The sequence below is a fragment of the Serinus canaria genome, chromosome 4A, assembly GCF_022539315.1.
Source record: "Serinus canaria isolate serCan28SL12 chromosome 4A, serCan2020, whole genome shotgun sequence".
In the NCBI taxonomy this organism is placed as follows: Eukaryota; Metazoa; Chordata; class Aves; order Passeriformes; family Fringillidae; genus Serinus; species Serinus canaria.
The window spans coordinates 5,332,605-5,353,836 of record NC_066318.1 but is presented as its reverse complement, the minus strand read 5'-3'; the positions used below and the strand labels follow the sequence as shown (position 1 = coordinate 5,353,836).

The 21,232-nt window shown below is 51.5% G+C and overlaps 1 protein-coding gene across 2 annotated transcripts in view; it reads left to right on the top strand.

Moving 5' to 3' along the window:
• The first annotated feature begins 8,538 nt into the window (after positions 1-8,538).
• Positions 8,539-21,232, top strand: part of EDA (ectodysplasin A) — a 59,510-nt gene continuing 46,816 nt past the window's right edge. For both annotated transcript variants that reach the window (XM_030228906.2, XM_030228905.2), the window contains exon 1: positions 8,539-8,817. In XM_030228906.2, coding sequence (XP_030084766.2) covers positions 8,539-8,817 — 279 coding nt within the window. The remainder of the gene's footprint in view (positions 8,818-21,232) is intronic.

The window sequence follows — 21,232 nt, the reverse complement described above, 5'->3', positions numbered from 1 at the left end:
GGCCCTGGCACAGGTTGCCCACAGAGGATGGAAGAGGTGTTTGTCCCTCCAGACAGGAAAGCACCCACTGGAGCCTGTCCCCAGGAAGCCTCAGGTGCCTCAGGTTTTCCTGCTGCAGGCAATTACAGCAGCCCAGGTTACCAGTTCCAGAGTGATTCCTCCTGGGTGTGCCCTAAACTGCCCCAATTTGAGAGCTCTGGGCCCCAGCTGGGCTTTAGGAACTGCATAAAAGGGTCCTGCAAGGGCCTGGGCTGGTGAAGAGTGCTGGGTTGCAGCATCATCCTTTTCAGGAGGGTATTTTGGGGCCTTTTCCTTTGGGAATGCTGTTTGCGCGATGTGTCCTGACAACCCTGCTGCTCTCTCTCATTCTCCTGGGTGCTTGGGGAGCAGTGATGCCACTCCTGAGCTCCCAGGGAAGGCTTTTGGTGGCCACGTGGTGCCCAAACTGCTGCAGCAGCTGCAAATCCACCCAGGAACGTGCTGATTCCCAAGGATTTGATTAGGAAGGATTTGAGTTAAGTGAATGTGAATTTTCATGGCTATAGGGCTGTGCACATCAAAGCTGGGAGGCAGCGTGGGGCCAGGGAGAAGTTTCTCAGCTGTAAATTTGCCTCGTGACTCCATAAAAATTGTGATGGGCAGCATGGAAAGAATTCTGCTGGAAAGAGCCTGGAAAATGCTGCGCCCCTGAGAAAACAACACAAAGGGCTGCAGACCCAAATCAAAGTCCAGGCCTGGGAATGTTTTGAGGTGTGAGATGGGACACTCCAGATGCTGAAGTCCTGGGTGGGGTCTGGGTTTTGAACCTCAGCCCTTCTTGGATGGGGATTAGGAATTCTTCTTTTATGTCTTTATTTATAGTTTAATAGATGGCACACCAGCTCCTGATTTCTGGGTTATCAAAAAGGAAAAGAATCCTTTTCAAATGTGTGTTTCTGAACAATTTCAGACCTCCTGCATCTTCTCCAACTTCCCTGAGCAGAGGAGAACTTGGGCTTCATGGAAATCCAGAAACAGAGATCTAAATATGTGCTTGAGACCCTTGTTTTTCACACCAACACTTGACCATGGGAGATTAAGAATTCTGAAGAAAGGATTCCTCCTCTCAGGAATGTAGTTTCAGGTGTTTTCCTCCTACTAGGAAACTCCAGGATGATTTCAGGCCTTTCCAAGTCTGGACATTCTGGATGCATTCCAACTGGAGCTCCTGATGTTGGTGAGTTCTGCATTTATTTTTCTGGCACCAGTCAGGTTTTTTGGGTGTGTTTATGGCTTTTGTGACTTGACAATGTGATGCCACCTCAGCCAACTGATGAAAATCCTGGAGTGAGGAGTTGACGTTATTAATGATTGTCATTTTCCACATTTTTTGCCTGAAGGATTCCTTTGTTCTCTTCTTTTTGTCTCAAAATCTGTGTTAAGTAACAGCTTACAATTAATTTTTCATTCCAGCCCCCTTTGCCCCAGCAGAGCCTGGAGGGGCTGTGGAAGGTGGGTTTGTATGGATTTCCTTGGATGCTGTGAGCCAGATGGTTTTCACTGGTAATTTCTTTTTCCCTTGTTCTGCTTCCCCTGATTTCTTCTTTGGATCATGGCCTTGGATCTGTTTTGGAACCTGAGGAAGATCAAGGTTTCACTGTTGTGTTTTCCCCACTGAAAAACCCATGTCGTTATTAATCCAACTTTAATTGCAGTGAAGAGAAGCCCTTGATGGGCAAGAGGAAGGGTTTGCTGCCTCCACCTCCCCCTGGTTTCCTGCTTACCCTTCACACTCACAGTGTCACCTTTCCAAGGGCTCACAGTCAGCTCTGATCTCTGCTCTCTGTGATCAGGGACAGCACCCAGGGAATGGCTGGAGCTGTCAGGGCAGGTTCAGGTTGGATTTTAGAGAAAGGTTCTTCCTGCAGAGGGTGTTGGGCACTGGAAGGGCTCCCTAGGGAATGGACACAGCCCCAAGGCTGCCAGAGCTGTTTGGACAACTCTCCCAGACCCAGGGTGGGATTGTTGGGGTGTCTGTGCAGGGCCAGGACTTGGACTGGATGATCCTGTGGGTCTCTTCCAGCTCAGGAAATCCTGGGATTCTGTGACTCTTCTTCCTCCAGTCTCAGCACCTTCCTACCACTCTCTTCTCTCAGCTGTGTTGCTTGATTTTTCTCCAAAACTCATTGAGTTTGGGGTTTTTTAAATAGAATTATTTGTGTTGGGATCTTTGGGTCATTTCTACCCCACTCTTGTTCCTTGCAGAATGGGTTCTGTCTTCCCCCAAATCCCTTCTCTGGGCTCAGAGCCCAGCCCAGGTGAACAACCAGCCCCAGGTAAGCCCAGCGCAGGCTTGGAGCAAAGCCTCACTGCCAGGAGATCCCCTGACATGTTTGCACTCATAAACTTGTCAACATTTGGCTTTTTTTGTCCCTCTTGGAGGAAATTACTGCAGTTCCTCACCCCATGTCAGCTCCCAGGCCGCGTTGGGATCGGTGCTAAAACCCCTGCTGTGGGTGAGGCTCCGGTGGGAGCTGTCACTACCTCGGGGTCAGGAAGCCAACGGGAACCTCTGTTCCATAAACTGTGAGTTTTTCATAAAAGCCTTTCTAATTTGTACCAAAGAGACTCCAGCACACCCTTGGGACTGGTAAAAATAATAATAGTTTGAGTGGTGGAAGACTGTGAATTTGAAACAGAAGGTTGTGAGATCCACGAGAATTACCCGAAACATCAACGTTGGACATCAATTAATGTAATTTAGATATACAATGAGATAGCAAAGATTCCCACAAAGAACTGTCAGCTCTTACCTCTTCAGATCTCAGTGAGATAAAGCAGATGTTTCCATCCCCTTGATCCAGAGGAATGGGCCCTTCCATCCCAGAGCGCGTTGCCTCCAATCGCCTGGGAATTATTCCTCACCAAAATTACAGGGTTTGCTGTTTTTAAAACATTTTTTTATTCATTCTGAGATGAAATGCACATGTTCCTATCAGCAGGTTTAGCTTAGGAATGCTGCATTCCCAAAGCCAGGAGTCTTCTCATGGAGGAGAAGTGAAGGCAAATGGAGCTGGAGCTGTTCCCTCTGGAAAGGTCCCTCTGTAACACCCAATTTAATCTTTACTATTCCATCCCCAACAAATGGCTCCTGCCCCTTCCCAAATCCCCTCAGCCAGGCTCACATGGAGTGCTTTATCCTGCCTTGATCTCACACGGGCTCCGCAGAGGAAATTGCTGCTTTAGGGCTGTGTTCTGGAGGATATTCTGTCTGAGCCTTGTGATCTCTCTCCTCACTTAAATCCACAAGTGCTGGCATGCTGGGAAGAACAAACACGTGGGGTTTTCCTTCCCTGGTTATTGCTGTCATCTCACATTAGCAATCCCAAGGCTGGAAATCGCTGAAATCCCAGGTCACCTGGAAACTAAGCCCCGGATGTGGGGTCCTGTAGCTGGATCAGGGCCTGGGCATGCAGTTTCCAATCACTGTGAGCAGAAAAAGACACTTCCATATGTTCTCCTTATGACTGTTCCTGCTTTGATATGAATTCCTTGGATTTACCCTTTTTAAAGCCAGGGCTTCAGTTCTTAATGCTGGACTCGCCCTGCCTTACCCAAAATACTCGAAAGTTTGAGTTCAGGCCAGAACTGAGCTTTGGAGAAGGGTCTGGAGTGGCAGGAAAAGGGAGTATGGCTTCAACCTGACAGAGGGCAGAGTTAGAGACAATTTTGGGAAGAAATTCTCCCCTGGCACAGATTGCCCAGAGAGGCTGTGGCTGCCCCTGTATCCCTGGCAATGCCCTAGGCCAGGCTGGACAGGGCTTGGAGCACCCTGGGCTAGTGGAAGCTGTCCCTGCCCATGACAGGGAGTGGGATGGGATGAGTTTTAAGGTCCCTTCCATCCAAAACCATCCTGGGATTCTATACTGGGGCTGGAACTGTCGCCCTGCTCCATCTGCAAGGGATTTTAGTCACTTTACATTTGTCTCTCTTAATGCAGAAATTGCATCTTTAGGCTCAAATCATTTTCCATGGAATTTATATCTCTAAAGAGAGAGAAGCAAAAGCCAAAGAGGCTGAAATGGGCATCTGGGCCACAAATCTGGAGCAGGGGATTTCTAGGAGCTGTCCTGTCAGAATTCCTCCTGCCTGGAGACGACACCAGTGGTGGCACTGAGGTTCCAGTTTCTTATGCCCACAACACGGTGCTAATCCCACATACTTCTGGCAGTGGAAAGCTGTTTCCTGTGTCCTCCATCCTTTGTCCAAAGTCCCTTTCCAGCTCTCCTGGAGCCCCTTTAGGCACTGGAAGGGCCTCTCAGGGTATGGCAAAGCTGCTGCACACCCTTGTGCTGTGAGAGCAGTCATGGTTTGGGTGGGGAGGGCTCTGTTTGAGGGGGTCCCACCTGGACAGGGTGTGGCTCTGTGGGGTGGAACCTTTTCCTCAAGGAGCCCCAAATCCAGACCTGTGCTCCTGGGCAAACAGGCCTGGAAAAGCACAGAATCCATGAAGTTGGAAAAGACCTCAGAGATCACGGAGTCCAACCTAGGGCCCAACTAGATCATGGCACCAGGAAGGCTGGAGAAATCCTTGCCAAGGGGCAGGGAGAGCATCCCCCTCGCTGCAGTCAGGCTCAGTGTTATGGGTACATCTCCCTCCTTTCTCTTATCCTCCTTTTCCCTGCCTTTTGGTGAGGGGCAGTGCGGGCTCTGGGCTCTCTGGCAGAGCATCTTTCATGGATCACGTCTGCTCCTCCAGGCACAGATCGTATCCTCTTTCCCTGGCACCAGCACAGCCCCAAAGTGGCATCCCCAGGACAATGCCTTGGCCGGCTCCGGCGCTGACCCGGGATGTGGGAGCCGAGGAGGGGATCGGGATGAGGGGGCCAGGAGGCACCAGGGAGGTTGAATAACGTGGTGTGGAATATCATTGTTCCAGCCAGGATGAGTAAGAGCACAGCTGAGCCTGGTCACCGACGGCACTGCCACCATTCCGGGGGAGGCAGGGGCTTAGAGACGGCTGCACAGTTGAAAATCAAGACAATGAGTCTATAAAAGTTTAAGAACTGAATAGATCCCGAACATTTGGTTCTCATTATCACCAAATAACATATAAATAAACATACAACAGAACCAAGAGCAGCATCTTCCTCACCCCCTCTGCAAGAAGTTGTGTTTAGGCTGAAGTCGGCCTCCTTGGCCAAACCTCCTCCTGCGTGCTCTGGGATGGAATTGTGGGGCTGCCAGGCCTCATCTTCCTTCAAAACACAGCAAAGCCTGATCCAGGCAGGAAAATGAGGTGTCAATGTGCTGCTGCTCCTCAAAAGTCAGCAGTGCACTGGGAAATGTGAAAATAAACCCAGCAAGGGTCAATGCAGCTTTTTTTTTTTTTCCCCTCTTCTAGTAAAAAGCCCATCCTACCCTGTGCCATGGGCAGGGACACTTTCCTCTGTCCCAGGGACAAGCTCCCTCCATCCTGGCCTTGGGCACTTCCAAGGATGGAGCAGTCACAGCTTCTCTGAGCAACTCAGTGTTTATTGTAAGAAGTCATGGAGGAAGATGAGAGGGAGAGAGGAATGATCAGAGACACTGCAATGCCCTGAGAGGGAAAATCTTGGAAGAGTCCCTGGCAGAGCTAGGAAAAAAGGCATGAATGTGATTCCTTAGTACATCTTGCTCTTCTAAGATGAACATGTTGCTCAATCCCCGCCCCTATGGAAGCAGTTGGACACAATTACCTTTCCTGCATGGACAGAGCTCACAGTTACTGAAAAAACAGTCTTGAGCAAAGCAGATTGTATGGAACATCTTAGATCTCACTGAGGAAGAGGAATTGAGACTGCAGTGCTGCATGGAGGCTCCATAAAATCCGGATTTTCCTTCCTAAGGGCTTGTAAACACCCGTGGATGTGCAGTTGGAGTGCCAGGATTTCAGGTTTTAGGAGACCTTATTGTACTCATGTTGTTGAGAACATCACTGAGAGAGCAAGGGATGGCTTTCCTCAAAAGAAAGTCAGGAATTCCAAAGCTTTTAGGTCACACATGTTAAACTGACTCTGCAGCCGCTGCAGGAATTGCAGCTGCTGCCAAAATGTAAATGGGAAATGGGCTCAAAACTGCTTTACATCACTCAGAGATTCCCTGATCTGTGGAATTCACATGGGGAGGGGCACTCAGACCTGCCACCTGTGCTGTGCAGAGCTGTACCCCTTCCAAAGGGAAGGGAGAGCTCCTAAGCTGCAGCAGCTTCCTCCCACCTGTAGTTAAATCCTGCTGGGATGGGAAGGCAATGCTGGAAAAAACACAGCAAGCTTGGCAATCAAGAGAAAAAGTCCTTCCAGACATGTCCCTGTGTGTTCTCCTCCTCTGCAGCCTCTGCCCACCCTCCCCAGGACCCTCTCAACTGCTCTTTTTTTTCCCATCCAGAGCATCAGGGATCCCTGTCCCTTCTGCATCCTCCCCACCCCCTCTCCTGCTTCTCCTGGACCAGGACTCTTGGAGCACAGGCAGGATAAAAAGAACAACTTAAACTTGTGAGGTTCTTCATCCATGTAATGAAGTTTTTCAGGGATAGCAGAGGAAGAGGAGGGAGTGCTCAGAACAAGAGGAATTAAAACAAAATCCTGGAGAAATTGGAACCATGGGCTGTGGGGCTGGACTGGTCCAGGTGTGAGGATCCCAGTTATTAATTATGTTTTAATTCCGTCATCACCTGGGATTCCTTTTTAATTAGTGGGATGCTGGTCAGCTCTAGGAGGCAGAAATCCCTGATGAGATCAAGACAGGAATGGAGAGATCACATCTTCTGCTGACCCAGCCCCAGGCTGACCTGACCTCTAAAATTCACCTTCAAAGTGACCTAAATGACTCTGGAAAATGGGATGAGGCTGCTGCAAGTGTGGTTAGGTCCATGTGGGATTGGGGTTGGGATTTTCATATTGGGAAACAGGATTTTGGTGGTGCAGGAGTTGGTCTTGATGTTCCTTGCGGGTCCCTTCCAACTCAGAGTATTCTGTGATTCTATGAAAACCAGTAACACCACCAAGCACTCAAATAATTATAAATGTTCCTAAAATAATTGCAGGGTTTTGAACAGAGGGTTCATTTGTGCTTATTTGCTTTTTGCTCCTCAGTTGCTGAGGTTGGCAGTGCTTGATGCTTCCAGTTTTGCTCTTCCCAAATATTAGGGAAACATTTCTTTCTTAAATGAAAACAGAGACTGTCCTGGAATTTCATGTCCATGACACAGGACTTATAGGAAAAAAAAACCCTACTGCAGGAAAAAAAGGCCAGGAAGGGTTGCAAAAGGTTGTCCTCCTCCCCAAAGGCAGGACAAGGCCACCGTGGGATTCTTTCTGGCTGTGATCTGTGTCATGAAGACCCCACAAATTCTCAGACGATGTGTTCCAGGGCTTGGAAGGGTTTCTCATGGAAGGGACAGCCTTGTGGGAAACTCACCCTGCCCCCAGGTCTGGGAGCACAGACCTGGCACGGGACCACCCAGCTCTCGGAGCCCACCCAGGGGGGCTCACCAGGACCCATCCCAGGGATGTGCTGGTGACAGTCCTTGGTGCTGGCCCTGCCTGCAGATGGCTCTGACATCTCCCAGCACTGCTGACCCACTCTGCTTAATGTGATCCTCCAAAACCAGCTGGAATCCTCCTCTGCAGCCATGAACACCTCGTATTTAATCCCTGTTTCCTTTTACTTTTCAAAATCACATCTTATTCTCTTCAGGCCACCTCTCGAGTTTGTTCAGAACATCTCTAATTTCTCAATTCAAATTCCCTGGCAGCCTGTGAGCATCACACAGCACCTTAATCATCTCATTATCCCTCTCGTTATCAATTAAACCCCCTGATTGGAAATAGACCCAGCACAGACTTTGCAACTCCTTTCGATGAGCTTTAAGGTCTTTCCAAACCCAACCAGGTGTGATTCGATACCATGCTTCCCTCTCCAAATCCACTCCCCTCCCTGGTTCACCCTTTCCCAGGCTGTTTTCTAGCTTCGATTAGTTTCCAGCAGTGACAATCAACCTTTAAAAAGCTGGAGAACACTCACACGGCCCTGGGCACCCCATGCTTGACTGCGGGCACCGGGGCCGGGATCGGCTCCATCCGTACCGGGACTGGGACTTGGATCAGGACCGGGATTGGGACTGGGATCGGAAGGGGGACTGGGCCCTCCTGAACCGCACTGGGCAGGGGCTCACCCATCACCGCGCCTGGTCGTACCGGGACAGTAACGGGGATAGAAATTAGGGATAAGGGATCGGGATCTCAGCAGGGGGCGGCTCAAACCCATCCTGATCCCGCCCTTAATTTACATGACCCCGCCCCGCGGTGCCGCCGCCGCTGCTTAGGCTCCGCCCCAGCCCAGACCCCGCCCCCTGGCCGGACGCTGAGGCGGTGCTGCCGCGGCCGAGCCCCGCCCCTCCCCGCGGGGCCCCGCCCCTTGGCGGGGCGCTGGCGGCCCGGCCGCGCAGCCCGCGGTGCCCGGCGCGCCCCGGGAGCAGCAGCGCTGGGGCCGCTCCGCGCCGCTCCGCCCGAGCGCACCATGGGCGCGGAGCGCAGGGCGGCGGCGCCGGCTCCCCGCGGCTGCGTCTGCGGCGGCGGCGGCGGCAGCTGGCGGCTCTTCCTCGGCTTCTTCGCGCTGTCGCTGGCGCTGCATGTCCTGACGTTGGGCTGTTACCTGGAGCTGCGCTCCGAGCTCCGCCGCGACCGCGGCCCGCAGCCCGCGGCCCCGCCGCGCCGGGACGGGACGGCGGCAGCGCCCGGAGCCCCGGCCGGGGGCCGCCCGCAGCGCGCGGCCGAGGGCGCGGAGCGGCGCCAGCAGGTGGGTCCGGCCGGGGGCGGGGGGACCGCGGGGGCTCCGCGCTGCTCGGGGCCATCCCCCGGCTCCATCCCCACGCTCGGGGGCCGCGCCCTGGGGCGCTTCGGAGCGGCTCCTCGGGGGAGTTTGGTGGAAAAAGGGGGTAAAGCCCCAGTTCGCGGTGCGGGGTGAAGTGCGGGGGGAGCTCCTCTGGGCTGGGGGTGACGGACTGCCGGGCCGCCTGTGTTCCACCTGCTGCTCGCAGTTTCCCTGTCGCGACAGACCCGCCGTGTGTCCCGACAGCCCAGCCTTGGCCGGGGGCAGCGGTTCTGCCCCTGCCCTTACGGGGTGCCCCCGGGCGCGGGGTGCTGCTGCCGGGGAGCCCCGCACGGCTCGGCCCCGCACCCGCCGTGCGCTCTGGGTCCCGGTCCCGCACGGCCTCCGCTCGCTCCCCTCCTTCCTCCTGCGCTGTGTTCCTGATTGCACTCCTCTCCCAGCCCAGGTGCATCATCTTTTGGGTGATGCCTCGGTGTCCCCCCGCAGCAGCTGCTCAGCCTGTGCAGGACAGGTGGGCAGCAGCCTCCCGGTTGTCCTCGCCTGTGTCCCCAGCCCTTGGGGGGGGTCGCCTGTCCCGAGAGCCTCTGGGAGAGCCGGAGCGGAGCTGGGGCCTCCGCTCGCAAACTTAGCTCATTTTTTCCAGGCACGAAACCTCGCTGCTGCGAGCAGGATAAGCTGGAGGAAGGAGTTTCCTCCCCTCCGAGCCTCCGGAGCGGATGGCCCGCTCCCCCAAGGTGCTGGGTGGCTTTGCGCGGAGTCGCAGCGGGGTTTCGGGGGAGATGCCAAGCCCTGCCTCGGCACCCCGGCGGTCCTCGCCTTGCTGGTTATCAGTGCGTGGGGGGAAGGACAAAAATAGCTTGATAAAGCGGCGAGTTTGGAACTCTTCCTCCCACTTGGCAGCGGGAGCCGTTCCGCTGCGCCGGCCTCGGCTGCCCCCGGGAAAGCCGGGCTTGCGCTTCCTTCGCTGCCTGGGTCCCGCAGCTTCCCATAATAAATCCAAGTCCAGCGTTGAAGCGGAGGGAAGCCGAGCTCCCGGGTCATCGCTCTGCCCTCGCTGCCTCTCCAGCAGTGTCAACACAGAGCGAGCCGGAGTGGTTTGATGTCGTGCTGGGATTCCTGGGTTGCCTTGGAATAGCGCGCGGCTGGAGTGCCTTTCGTGTTATCGTGCTGGATCTGTTTAGTTTTTCGAGCTCTTCTTTGCAGCGAGCATATAATGAAATACCAGGGCAAATACTTGAGGCATTCATAAATTACAGCGTTAGATAATTTGTCTCTGGATGCGGACGGAGCTCCGAGCATCGCTCCCTGCAGCTGATGGACTCCAGATAAGGTAACGCTAATTATTTATTTATTTATTCTACATCTGGCCTGTCAGGCTTGAGATGAAATACTCTTTGGGGCACATTGAAGCAGTTGGGTTGCAGAGAAAGGTTGCTGGTAGTAGGGACATGGGGAAAGAAGGCTGAGCGTCCCGAGCCGCTCCGCTTGGGAATGGCTGCGGTGACTTCATGTGATTAATGGGATTTGTAGTGGTGCTGCTCACCCATTTCTTGCTGATTTTTCTGCCTTGCAGCTAAAAACAAGCACTTTGGGTGTCTTGGGGTGCATCCCTTCTGTGATTAAAGCAGTGAAATGAGATGTTTGCAAACAGCTTTATTTAGAAAGTTATTGTCCAGCTTTGGGGTACGTGTGGGGTTCCCAGCAGCCCTTCCAAGCTGTGCTGCTGATAAACCCAAAGTATGATCCCACACATGTGATGCTTGCATAAATGGGGCTGAAATTACTAAATAATTAATTCAAGCGATGTGATCAGTGACATTTCTCTCCTGAGGACCATGGTCAGAGTTCATTTGGGGGGGACCAATGTCCACAGTGCTGTGAGCCCTCAAACCTCCTTCAGCTGCTGAGGTCTACTCAGTGAAGAGGCTGAGTGCTGTGTGTGTTGTGATTGTACAAACTGATTTAAAGCCAAAAGATACTCCCCTTCCTGACCCTTTTTTCTTTATTTTTGAATTATTTTATTTCCCCCCCACTTCCTGACCTGAGGCAGGAGGAAGAGGAGCGTGGGGGGAAGGACGGGGAGCGATGGTCAGTGCTGAGATTTTGGCCCAAACCTCACCTGGCTCCATGCCAGAAATGACCTCATAACAGGAGTGAGATTTGGCAGCTCGATAACGCCCTGCTTCCCTATCTCACAGGGTATCCAAATATGTAACTCATTTGGGATGGAAGGGCAGATTTTCATGGCAGAGGTTGAGGCATTGTAGTTTCACATCTTTGTCCCAGAACCCGCCGGGTGTTGCATCACCACGCTGGCTGCGCGATGAGGAGTTTGTTAGAGCTGCTTTAATTCATTGACTCTTCAGTGGCTTGGAGGTGTGAGACAGGGTTTGGGGAGTGGTGGAGCCTTGGCTCCACCAATAAAATCCAAATAATCCCTCTGGATGGGCGTGCTGTGGAATGGGAGAGGGGTTCTGTCAGGCTTGTAGAGATCCACATCAGGGCACTGTGTCTCTTTATAGGATTTTGTGCCTAAATTAAATCGTATTTTGCTGTCAAAAAATCATCCTTGCAATATTTGAGTTGTGCAGAGCATCATTCCCATGCTTTTTCTCCAACCAAATCCGTGTGCTGCCACATTTCTGCCAAAACTTGTTCTTTGGCCAATGCTGGGTGAAATGTGTGCCCTGAGAGTGTCCCAAGCTGGGGATTAAAACTTCCAAAGCCCGGGAATGGGATCAAAAGGGATCGTTTATGTCAAACTAATTGTGGAGGCGCTTGCAGCTGGTGGGGGGAAGGAGGGGAGGTGCTGAGTCATCCAAAAAAATGTGCTGAGCAGCAATTTGCTGACTGGCATTTCACCTTCCCGGTGCCAAGGTGTCTGATCTCTGTCTCCACTTCTCACCTTTCTAACAAGGGATGTTCCCACTTTGGAGCAGTGCCCACATCGGTATTCCCCATCCTTGCTTTCATGGAGTACTTTGGGCTGGAAGGGACCTTAATGCTCATTTAGTGCCCCCCCCTGCCATGGGCAGGGGCAGCTTCCACTGGCCCAGGTTGCTCCAAGCCCTGTCCAGCCTGGGCTTGGACACTTCCAGGGATCCAGGGGCAGCCACAGCTTCTCTGAGCACCCTGTGCCAGGGCCTGCCCATCCTCACAGGGAAGAATTTCTTCCTTTCTTTTCCCTCACCAGTGTGAAATTGCAGTTATTTTTCCTTTTTTTTTTTTTTTTTTTTTGTTAATTCTGGCTCCAGAGTAAGAGGCAGCTCTTGGTGTGGCTGGCACAAAGGCTGTAAAGGTGTGGAAGCTGCTCCAGAGGCTTCTCCCACCCTGAGCATACCTGTGGCTCATCCATGCATCTTCATCCCCGTGTCTGGCTCCTGCATCCCAGCTGAAACCTGCCCAACGTGCTGAAAGCTTTGAGCAGAGCTCCTGTTGGAAATGCTTCTCCAGCCTCCTCTGGAAGCAGCCCCACATGGCTCCTGTGGGCTCTGACCTTTCAATCCCTGCTCAGGGCCCGTGTGTTGGGATTTCATGGCTCTGCTCCCAGGTTAGGGAAAGGCTGGGTGTGTGCAGAAGGAAGGTGGTGGTTAGGGATGTGCCCTCACAGTGGGTTTTCCCTCAAACTCCACTTTGTGGTGCTGCTTGTAGCTGGAAGAAGCTCTCAGGGGGCAATAAAGGGAACGTGCAGAGCTCTGTGGCAAATGTCAGGCTCTGGTTACCTTCATTCACAACTCAAATTCTCTATTCCTGCTGCTGTGCCTGTGAATATTCCATGCACAATCTGGCCTGAATCCAGAACTGCTCCTGTTGAGATGCTGCAGAGTGGCAGGAGCCTGGCAGTGGTTGTGGGATGTGTTGCATCCTTTGGGAAATTAAATACAGTGTGAGCTTTCCCCAAGGGCTGGAGGTGCATCCCTGCAGGTGCTGTGGGGTGAATTCCTGTGGTGGGAGCAGCCTGGCTGGTCTTTGGGAATTCTGGAATCACAGAAGGGTTTGGGATGGAAGGGACCTCTCAAGGCCATCGAGTCCAATCTCTCTGCCACAGGCAGGGACACCTTCAACTCCATCAGGACCTTCCCAAAGTCCTTATTCCCGGATTTATGGTGCTGCGAAGGTGCCTTTCCCTCTGCCCCTCCAACCTCCTCCATTGTTGAACTGGGATTTTATTTTCTATTTTCTGCTCATTCCATGAAGGAGAAAAACTTGTGACATCATGTGAGGACCAGGATGTTTTGTCAGCATTAACTGAGTTCCTTGATGGAGAATATTATTGCCAGAGTAAGTGTTTGACTGACCCATGACCAAATTGCAGGGTTTTTCCACAATTTTTCGATTAATTCCCTGGCAAATCCTTGAACTTGGGTTTTTAACAACATTCAGTGGCATTCCAAAGTTATCTTTCCCTTAACCCCAGAGTAAATAGTGCCATATCAACCCCATATTATTTTAACCTTTTAACATTATTTCTCTTACCACATAATAACATAAATCTTCCCTGCTCTCCCATACACATGTAGTGTCTTGTAATGCTAATTAAACTGCACACCAGCCTAATTTTGCTCTCAGACTAATCCAATATATTTTTCTTGACTGGAAGCCAAACCCTGAGAGCTTCAGAGCATGCGGAGCCCTCATTCCAGTCTTATTATATGTTAATGGCTTTATATTTTAATATCTTTCAACACTTGGGGAGGATGTTATTTTTAGAGGTGTCTGGCTGCAGAAGGTACGGGTCTGTGAGGGGTTTGGGGGATGTGAAGCATGGAGTAAACTCTGTGCAGTAAGTGAGAAGCCTGTCCCTGAAGAGGAGTACAGGATCCATTGTGCCCAAGCACGGAATCCCAGGGAGGTTTGATGTGATTTTTACCATGGTGCAGTGGGAGATTTGGCTGCAGTTTTACCGTGGTTAAGTGGGAGATTTGGCTGCAGTTTTACCGTGGCTAAGTGCCTTTATGGGGCGGTTTCAGTGGTAAGTGCTCTCTCGTTAAACTCTGGGTTTGTGTGCTAATGGTGCCGATGCCAGTCGGCCTGGATGCTACTACAGCAGGAATAATCACTCCCAGATGGGTGTGGATGGAAACGAGCTCTTTCCCTAAGCCCCAGTGAAGCTCAGTTATAAGTGCAAAGTCCTAATGATGCAGGACCCTATTGATGGGGTGCCAGCCCTATAACACCTTCCAAATGGGATTGCCAGCATCCTCCTGCCTGGCTGCACCTCTGCTCTGGGGATGGAGCTGAGATGCACTCCTTGGGGGTGGCTCTTGCAGTGGAATCCCAGAATCTGCTGAACTGGAAGGATCCCATCAGGATTGGAGTTCACTGTGTGGTGTGGGGTTGAGTTGTGTGGCCTTGCAGCTGCAGGCAATGCGTGACATGAGGTGGCATCATGTGGGGAGGGTCTGTGTCCATGGGGAGGGTTTGTGTGGTGTGTGGAGGGTCTGTGTTCCATGGTGTGAGGGCCAATGTCCATGGGGAGGGTCTGTGTTCCATGGTGTGAGGGGCCATGTCCATGGAGATGGTCTGTGTTCCATGGTGTGAGGGCCCATGTCCATGGGGAGGGTCTGTGTTCCATGGTGTGAGGGGCCATGTCCATGGAGATGGTCTGTGTTCCATGGTGTGAGGGCCCATGTCCATGGGGAGGGTCTGTGTTCCATGGTGGGAGGGCCCATGTCCAGGGATGACCTGTGTTCCATGATGTGAGGGCCCATGGCGATGGGGAGGGTCTGTGTTCCATGGTGTGAGGGGCCATGTCCATGGAGATGGTCTGTGTTCCGTGATGTGAGGGCCCATGGTGATGGGGAGGGTCTGTGTTCCATGGTGTGAGGGGCCATGTCCATGGGGAGGGTCTCTGTTCCGTGATGTGAGGGCCCATGGTGATGGGGAGGGTCTGTGTTCCATGGTGTGAGGGGCCATGTCCATGGGGAGGGTCTCTGTTCCATGGTGTGAGGGCCCATGTCCATGGGGATGACCTGTGTTCCATGATGTGAGGGTCCATGTGCATGGGGATGGTCCATGTCCATCATGTGAGGGCCCATGTCCATGGGGAGGAGGGTCTGTGTTCCATGGTGTGAGGGCCCATGTCCATGGTGTGTGGGTTTATGTCCATGTGGAGGGTCCTGTGTTCCGTGGCTTTGCCATGGTGGGAGGTGGTGGCTTCGTGGCAGTGGCTGTTGTGTGACGTGGCTTTGCCATGGTGGTCAGGACAGGGGCTGTTTGTGCTGTGTGGGGCTGTGATCACTGCGTGGTGTGGCAGGACAGTGGCCACAATGGCTGGAAGCTGCTGGAGGCTCCCAGGATGGAGGAGGAGAGGATCAGGGAAGAGTTGCCTCCTGCCAGAACTGCCTCTTGCATGGCCCTTGGGAGCTCAGAGCCCTCCTGGCTCCCAGTGCTGGTGCCCCAGGGGTTAAATCCCATCCCTGTGGGACAGCAGGGTTAAATCCCTGTGTGCCAGGCCAGCGGGGTGCTGTCCCTGAGTGCTGCCTTTGTCCTTTAATCCCTCTTTGCAATTCCTGTCACCTCTGGCTTTCACAGAGGGAGGGGGCAGACAGGGAAGGTGTTCCCTGAGCTGGGCTGGAAGTCAAATCCACCTGGGAGAAGGTACAGGCTCCGTGGTTGTAAATTATCTGCAGATGGGAGGCTTGGGGAGATGCTGTGTCAGACAGACCCCATTGTGCTCCTTAATCCCACAATCCCAGCATGGTTTGGGTGGGAAGGGACCTTAAAGCTCATCCCCTTCTATGGGCAGGGACTCCTTCCACTGCCCCAGATTGCTCCAGCCTGGTCTTGGACACTTCTAGGGATGGTGCAGCTTCTCAGGCCATCTTCCCAGTTGTCTCTTTTCCCTTTTCAAATCCTTGTTTTAACTGGATAATTCTAGCATTCCTTCCCAGAGAGTTGAGAAGATTGAAGTGCCCTGTCCAGAAAAAAAGAAATTAAATTCAGATATTTGAATCTCATTCTTATTTGATAATAATATTTATATTTTCTAATAAGATTTATTCTTATTAGAATATATATTCTAATAAGAATAAATCTTTGAATTCTTCCTTATATTTTCTGATCCATAAGGCAGCAGCAGCTTTCCCTGGGTTTCCCAGGGAAGTGTGGGGCCAGGGCTGTGGGGCAGGCACTAAATGGCCTAAACAGACCTTTGTGATCCTTCCAGCCTTCCCCACGTGCCAGGCTCAGTGAAATTAATCCAGGAAATCATTTCAGAGCAATTATTTCCTTCAACTTTGCAAACAAGTTGCTGAGCTACTGGTTCCCTTAACCAGCACTTTATTCTAATTTTCCCATGGGACAGGAAAATAGGATAAGGCATTTAAAGCTGGCAGCTGGAACTGTTGCCAACCCATGAGGATGGAACAGCTTAGACTGAGAAATTAGGGGGTTATTTTAATTTTTTACTGCAATTGCTGCTGTTCCTGGGGCTGCAGGAAGGCTCTGCCTGGAAAACTTGAATTCTCACGTTTTCCCATAAAACATAACCTCTGACAGAAAAATGGGATCAGACAGGGAATCTGGATATGCAGCTGATGAGGTGCATTTGGAGTGCAGCATGAAGAGAGGAGCTGGGTTTTTTACTGCAGCTGTTTGTACCTTTTGAGTGATAATGAACTCAATGAGTAGTTGGCTGCCTTGGGGCTGTGGATGGACTTGTTGGTGCTTGCTCTGTCTGTCTGGGGTGTTAACTCTTGCTGGGAAGGGGGGAGATCCCATCCAGAGGGGAGGGAAGCCCATCAGGAATTACCTCCATGTGCCCTCAGAGTAAATTCTGGCAGATTTCTAAGGTCAAAAGGGGATTTTTTTTTTTTTTTTTTTTTTTTTTTTTTGCTAGGGGGGCAGGAAGGCAAAATTTAAAGCTGGTAATTGTCCATTTTAAAGGAATATTAAATCTTCTTTTGAGCAATATCTTTATTGCCAACTTGGGGTTTTCTGCTGTGGTTGACAGGAGTTGTTTTGGCTCAGAACATGGTTCCTGCAGAGATTCCTGGGCTGTGCAGGACTTGATGGTGAAAGGACAAGGGGTGATGGGTTTAAACTAGGAGGGTTGATTTAGAGTGAATGTTGGGAAGGAATTCTTCCCTGTGAGGGAGGTGAGGCCCTGGCACAGATTCTGTGGCTGTTCCATCCCTGGGAGTGTCCAACGCCAGGTTGGACGGGGCTTGGAGTCACCTGGGATAGTGGAAGGTGTCCCTAACCATGGCAGGGGTGGCACTGGATGGGCTTTAAAGTCCCTTCCCACCCAATCCATTCTGTTCTTCATTCACTGGAAAGGGAGTGTGTGCAGGAAAAGTCCTTGAACTGCAGGCTTCAGCTGAGCCTTGGGAACTCAGCACTAATCCTGGCTCAGCTGAGCTTGGCCTCTGTGTCTGGTGAGATGCTGAAACTAAGAGAAAAACTCAACCTTTTGCTTGCAGGGTGGATTTTGCTTAGGAGGTGGGAGAGCCTCCATGCTCAGCACCTGCAGGAATGCTGCCTGGTGTAATCCCCGCATCCTTTGGATGGAATCCAGCACTCTGGGCTCAGTCCAGCGCATCTCCCCTGTGTCCCCAGGGGCTGCTTCATATTTCAGGCTCAGCAGCAGAGGGGCAGGAGAATCTCTGTGCCACTGCCAGGGATACATGGAGCCAGCACATTCCCAATAAAAGCAGGATTTGACTTCAAGCACAGGTGCTGGGCAGGTCGTTCACACTCCCCTGCCTGGCTGCAGGGCTTGGACAATTCCAGATGTGTGCTGTGTCCCTGTCCTGGCTGGATGGAGCTGCAGGAGCAGCTCTGGGAAGTTGAGATCCTCAAGTGTTAAATCCCAAGCGCTGCTCCTGCCGGCTCAGCTCCGATCCCGCGTCTGGCGCGCGTTTCCAACAACAGCCTGGATTTGCCAAGGAAAATGACGCTGGATGCAGCAAAGAGCTGTCAACTCTTTCCTCCCTATGCTGCCAGGCAGCTTGTCTCCTGCTTTCTGCAATAACTGGGCTGTTGGGAAGTGAGATGGAATTTCCCTCCATCCTCACCCCGCTCCAGGCAGCAGCACCTCACACGAAGGCTGTAGGGTCCCTCTGTAATCCCGTTGCTGAGGGTCACGTTAAGCTGAGATAAACTCAAGTTTTTCTCCTCTGGTACCTAAAATGTTGGACCGTGGGGGATTTTGGCTGGAATATTAAAGAATTTGTTCCTAAAAGAGGCTTTCTGAGCCTGGTTTTGTGCAGATGGGTTCAGGAGAAGACCCCCAGGGACCCCTGGGCTGGTGTACCCCACACTCACTAACCATGAGCTTTTGTTGTGTTCTTTTGACTCAAAACTCTTGTTTTCCCATCTCTGAAAATGCAGAAACCCCAATTTATAAATGATAATTCTGCTAACATGGGTTCATGGCGTGTTTGGCGTAGTTTGCAACTACCCTTCAGTCAGATCCCTGTGAAGATCCCATGTGGCTTCAAGCTGGATCAGGTACTGAAGGAGTTAAAATTCCTGCTGTTGGTGCACACGAGCAAAGCCAGGTATCTCCCAGGGGATCCAAGTTTGCTTTCTGAAATCTGGCAAATAGCAAAAATTTTGATGTCTGTGAGCAGCAATCACACCCCGAGGCGATGATGGCTGACAGGGAAGGGCTCCTGACATATTTACCGAACAATTTTCTTATCATGAAGTGCTCAAAAAGCCCAAACCTGGAGAACAATAGCAACAAAAACCCCACTGCAGGGTTTGTCAGCAGATGCAGTTTGGAGACAACAAATGATTTTTGCTTTTTGTTTGACTCCTTTGCATTTAGGGGTTAATTGGAGCGAGGCCAAATGTGGTGAGATAGTGCCTGAATCAGAGTTTTTAAAACACTGGGATTGGAAGGGTTTTAACTTCTAACTTCTGTGAGGCTCTTAGAGGCTGGTGAAGAGGGGGGGTTAGAAATAACGAAAGGAAAATGTTTGGCTTGGGCAGTGAAAATTGGCTTTGGAAAGGGCAGCCCTTCCTGAGACCCTCCCTCAGCCCAGCTGGGCTTCCCCTTGTGCTGGGGCTGGATTGGTCTGAACTATTATTAAATGGGAATGAATGTTTCTGTGAGGGTGTTGTGTCACGTGTTCATCCACCAATCCCTCTGTCCTGATTGTGTGTGTTTAGAGAGTGAAGCAAAACTGCATTTGTGAGAAACAGGGGGACTTTGACACGAAAAATTTGTAATAAAGTTGTAAAGTTGGTCCTGATCCCGCTTCTCCCTTTGATTTCACTCTGATATAGAAAGGCACTGGCCTGAAACTGGTCCAGAGGGTGTCCAGGATGCTGTGTGTACTCTGGCATGAGGAATTCTGAGCAATAAAACTTGGGAAGTGCGGCCTTCGAGGGCTATTGTGGAAGGAAGGGCATAAGAAACATGACACTGGGATTGTGATTCCTGGCAGGAATGCTTTGCAATGGGGAAATTTCAGTTTGGTTTGTGTTGCTTACATGCCTTTCTTCTTGCTGAAGGGCAAATGACAGTGTCAGCATTAAATGTGAGGAGCTGACATCTTCCCATGAAATATGCCTGATGTCCCCAGAACAGAATTACTGCTGCTCCAGAAATCTGCCTTCCCTGGATTCTACTTTTGCTCTTACCCTGAAAGAGACCCGACTGAAATGTTCTGGTGAATGATCTGGTGATGAAGAGGTTGGTGTGGAGGGAACTGTGCTCCAGGGAGAGGTCTGAGAGCAGGAGGAGCCGTGGCTGAGCTGGATGTCCCCGTGTCCCTTTTGGCCCCAGGGCTCTCGTGTCGGGACGTGTCAGCCTGATGGGCGCCTGAGATGGAACAAAACCCAGGGCCATTGCTTGGATGTTTGGGGTTTTTTTAAGGCCACTTCTCTGGGTTTGAAGATCTTGAACTTCTGTGGGGAAAATTTATGGCGGTTTAGAGATGGAAGAGATTGGCCATGTTCTCTGTGATGCCCTGTTGGTCCTGTGTCCCCGGCAGCTTCTGTTGTGGTGGCTTTTAGGTTGGTTGGTTCAGCTGGGCTTGGTGTAGCCAGGGCTTCCCCCCACAGGGTGAGGGATTTAGGGAGCTCTGTTGGAGAGCCAGTGGAGATGTGTGTGGCAGCTGGAGCTGCAGGAGGATGAGGAGTCACTCAGTTTATCTTTACATCCAGTGCATTGTGCCGCTCGTTTCAGATCGGGAATTGCTTGTTGGGCTGGGCTGAGTTTGGGCTCCTCGTGGGCTTTTCCACCAAGTTCTGCCAGGGTTGGTGTCCATGGGGAAGAGGAGCCTGTCAGGCTGCTCAGGAGGTGCTGATTGCTGCATCTGCAGATCAGCAAGGTTGGGCTTTGTTGGCCAAGAGGCCCTAAGGGATACCTTGCATGGAATGGGTTGTCCAGCCCTGGCACAGCAGCGGTAGAGTCCCCATCCCTGTAGCTGGATGTGGCACTTGGGGACATGGTCAGTGGTGGCTTTGGCAGTGCTGGGGGAGTGGTTGGACTCTGATCTCAGAGGGCTTTTCCAACCTTAATGATTCCGTGATTTTTCTCAGGCTTTCGCTGTCATTGCTCAGTGCTGCCATGCTCAGATTGGAAGAACTTGGGTTATTTCATACAGGATCCTTGTTTTCTTCTTTCCCTCTGAAGTCTCCACAACAGAACCATTTGCACATAAATGAAGCAGAATTTTTGGCCAGCTCTTGTGCACACCTGTGCACTCCCATCACCCACCAGGAAATTGCTGCCCTGAAATGCTGCTCCTAAAATATTTGCCAAGGAATGGTTTGGAAAAGCTAAAAATTATTCTTTTGAGACTTCTCACGTGGTCAGTTGTGAATTAAGGCTGTGCAGAAAGAGGTTGTTAAAGCAAATGAACTGTTCTTGGAAGCAGTGGGGTGGGTCAAGATGGGACCATCCCCTTCCTATGGGTAGGACCACCTTCCACTATCCTAGGTTACTCCCGCCTGGCCTTGGGTCTTTCCAGAGATGGGGCAACCACAGCTTTTTCCATAAAATGATGGAAAACACTGGGCTGGAGGGGCTCTGGTGAATATAGAATTATTTAATATATAGGATGATTTAATTTCTGTTTCAGTAGCTGTGTTTGCCATTGGGGGCTGGGGTCAGCTGGGGTGAAGGAGGAGGATGGAGGGGATGAGGCAGCGAGTCCCTGCTCCAGCAAGGCAGGATTTCCAGTAGGAGAATGCCCTTGGAAGAGTGTGTGTTTGTGCCCACAGCCATTAAGCTCCATAATCTTGGTGTCTGTATCGACTTACAAATGAAAGCTTGCAGTAATTTGGAGCAGCATTTGAATTGTGAGTGGTAGTGATGATGCTGAGCTTGTCTTTTAATGCTGAGTTTAGAGGCTTTGAGGTTTGGATTAAAAAAAACTTCAATGAAACCACAAAAAAGACATTGGAAGCATAGCTGAACAGGTGG